The following is a 2812-nucleotide window of genomic DNA, read 5'->3' on the forward strand; positions in this document are numbered from 1 at the left end:
GGCCTTGGGGGCCTCAGCACTGCACTCTTGCCTCAGGTATGGTGTCATCATTGTGGGCAACCCCAAGGCGCTGTCGAAGCAGCCATTGTGGAACCACTTGCTGAACTACTACAAGGAGCAGAAGGTGCTGGTGGAGGGCCCCCTCAACAACCTACGTGAGAGCCTCATGCAGTTCAGCAAGCCACGCAAGCTCGTCAACACCATCAACCCGGTGAGCCGGGCCCCTGCGGCTTGGGGCACCATGACCCCACAGTGGGAAGATGGAACCCACCTGCTCCAGGGACTGGAGTTAGGATCTGTTAGCCCACCCTCCCAGCAGAGAACCCCCCAGGCTGCAGTCCTCACAGAGCATGTCCACAGGGCCAGAGGACGGACTGGGGATCCCCGTTTCCAGAGTGCTGCTCTCAACAGTGGCAGGCATGGCTGTGGCATGCAAGCTGAGGGCGACCCTTCTGCTGGCATGTGCACAGGAGGGTGACGTGTTGAGACCGTCCCCACAGAGGGCCTTTCTGGTGGAGGTGGGGTGACCAACCTCAGGCCCTGTGCCCGGCCTCCAAGCCCAGCCTTGGGGCTCCTGGGGTTCTGAGTTGTGGGCAGCCTCTGGGGCTCAGACTTGGGGCTGCTGTGCTGCAAGCCTGCGTGCTCTGGGTGCTGAGGGAGGGCAGATGAGGTCAGAGCACATGCTCCGCATGGCAGCCACCGTCATGGCTGCCCCCCAGGCCACCAGGTCGTGGGAAGTGCTTTTGTTCTGTTGAATGACAAATTCCTCACGTCTGAAACCTCTGCAGGGAGCCCGCTTCATGACAACAGCCATGTATGACGCCCGGGAGGCCATCATCCCAGGCTCGGTTTACGACCGAAGCAGTCAGGGTGAGTTGCTCTGCAGGAGACCAGGCTGGCCCCGTGTCCCTATGCTGGGATTGTGCTGTTCCCTTGTCTGCAACTTGTGTCGCTTCTTGGGTGGTCTCACGAGCCGTAGTCCACAGAAGCCTGCTAAACGGCAGAGGCTGTTTGTCCGCGTGCTCCATATGAAGCGGAGTAATTTCCTTGGTGGTTTTCAGAAACAAGGCATCCTTCCAATAAGTTCTGCTTGCTGGGTGCCGCCGCTCCCACTTCCCTCGGGTGTAGACACCGCAGGCCCTTTGGGTCTGACCTGATTGGCACTCCCCACTGTCTGCCTCCCTCCAGGCCACATGGCCTCCTCAAAGCTGTGGATGCCCTGCCGTGGGGACACGTGGCTTGCCTTGGGTCCTTGCTTTCCTGGTCTCCTGGGTGGAGCCTCTGACTCCAGGCCCAGCCCTACCCCTAGGGGCACCTTCCCCAGTGGCGCGCGTCCTTCTAGGCCTTGAGGGTGGCTGAACCCCACTTCTCACATCGGCAAGCTCCTTGGTGCCCCAGTGTGCTCCTGGGCATCAGGTTCCTGCCATGGGTCAGGTTCCGCCAAGCTCCCATGGTCCGTAGCCAGCAGGTCGCCCTGTCACTGAGGGTGTCCTGGGCCTAACCTTCCAGCCTTCTGTGCTCACAGGCGCCCAGGCCACCCCCGGGGCACCAGGGACCTGGTTTGCCCTCAGCCAGATCCATGACTTGAGTTTCCTCATGATTGAGCTTAGTTAGGTTCTCCTTGCTTTGTGGGGGCATGTGATCGGAATGTGTAATTTTCCATGATGAGGATGTGTGGTTTTCTGGGTTGGTGATCCTGGGGCGGTATGATGTGCAGCAAATCCCCTGAAGCAAAGGTCACTCCAGCCCTGGCAGTGCCGGGACATGTGTGCCCACCGGCTGAACACTGGTGGGGGTGGGGCCTTGCTGGGTTTGGTCAAGGTGGTGATGCCTGCTGCTGGTGTCTCGCAGGCCGGCCCTCAAATATGTACTTCCAGACCCACGACCAGATTGGCATGATCAGCGCCGGCCCCAGCCACGTGGCTGCCATGAACATTCCCATCCCCTTCAACCTGGTCATGCCACCCATGCCACCACCCGGCTACTTTGGACAAGCCAACGGGCCCGCTGCAGGTGAGCGTGGGCAGGTGTCACCGCGGGGACAGCACATTGCTTCGGGGCTGTGGCTCTGAGCGTCCCACCTCCTGCTGAAGTCGGCTTGTCTGGGAAGTTCAGGCCTCTTTCTGGTTACCCTGGCCTGCTCTGTCTTTCAGGCCGGGGCACCCCAAAAGGTAAGACTGGGCGTGGGGGACGCCAGAAGAACCGATTTGGGCTTCCTGGGCCCAGCCAGACCAACCTGCCCAGCAGCCAGGCCAGCCAGGACGTGGCGTCGCAGCCCTTCTCACAGGCTGCTCTGACACAGGGCTACATTTCCATGAGCCAGCCTTCCCAGATGAGCCAGCCTGGCCTCTCCCAGCCAGAACTGTCCCAGGTGAGCCCACGGGACCCACACCCACCCTGGGACCTGAACGTGTCTCAGCACCAGGGTGGGCCCTAAGTCTGGAACATTCCACCCATGACACTGCCCTGGAGAGCCTGGGCAGCTGGCTGGCTTGTGTCCGCCATCTGGGTGGCCTGTCCCTGCGCCCAGAGAAGGAGCATGGGGTCCTGCCAGTTACACTTCAGGACCAGGTTTTGTGGCTCTTCTCGGGGCTGATGAGGGAACAGGTGGATGTGAGCACCCTCAGACCGGACTGCTCCCTTCCCCACTTTCTCTTTCAGGACAGTTACCTTGGTGATGAGTTTAAATCACAGATCGACGTGGCCCTGTCACAAGACTCCACATACCAGGGAGAGCGGGCGTACCAGCACGGCGGGGTGACGGGGCTGTCCCAGTACTAGAAGGCAAGCCCTGCTGGAGCAAACCCGCCCC

The 2812-nt window shown here is 61.0% G+C and overlaps 1 protein-coding gene across 1 annotated transcript in view; it reads left to right on the plus strand.

Moving 5' to 3' along the window:
- The window catches only part of UPF1 (UPF1, RNA helicase and ATPase), a 21641-nt gene that overhangs the window by 18367 nt on the left and 462 nt on the right, over nt 1–2812 (plus strand). Inside the window, exons 19-23 of the mRNA XM_021707552.1 lie at nt 37–211; nt 789–870; nt 1852–2013; nt 2154–2371; nt 2662–2784. Coding sequence (XP_021563227.1) covers nt 37–211; nt 789–870; nt 1852–2013; nt 2154–2371; nt 2662–2781 — 757 coding nt within the window. The 3' untranslated portion in view covers nt 2782–2784. The remainder of the gene's footprint in view (nt 1–36; nt 212–788; nt 871–1851; nt 2014–2153; nt 2372–2661; nt 2785–2812) is intronic.

This window comes from Carlito syrichta, unplaced genomic scaffold, assembly GCF_000164805.1.
Source record: "Carlito syrichta isolate Samal-C Ts95f unplaced genomic scaffold, Tarsius_syrichta-2.0.1 Scaffold120489, whole genome shotgun sequence".
In the NCBI taxonomy this organism is placed as follows: domain Eukaryota; kingdom Metazoa; phylum Chordata; class Mammalia; order Primates; family Tarsiidae; genus Carlito; species Carlito syrichta.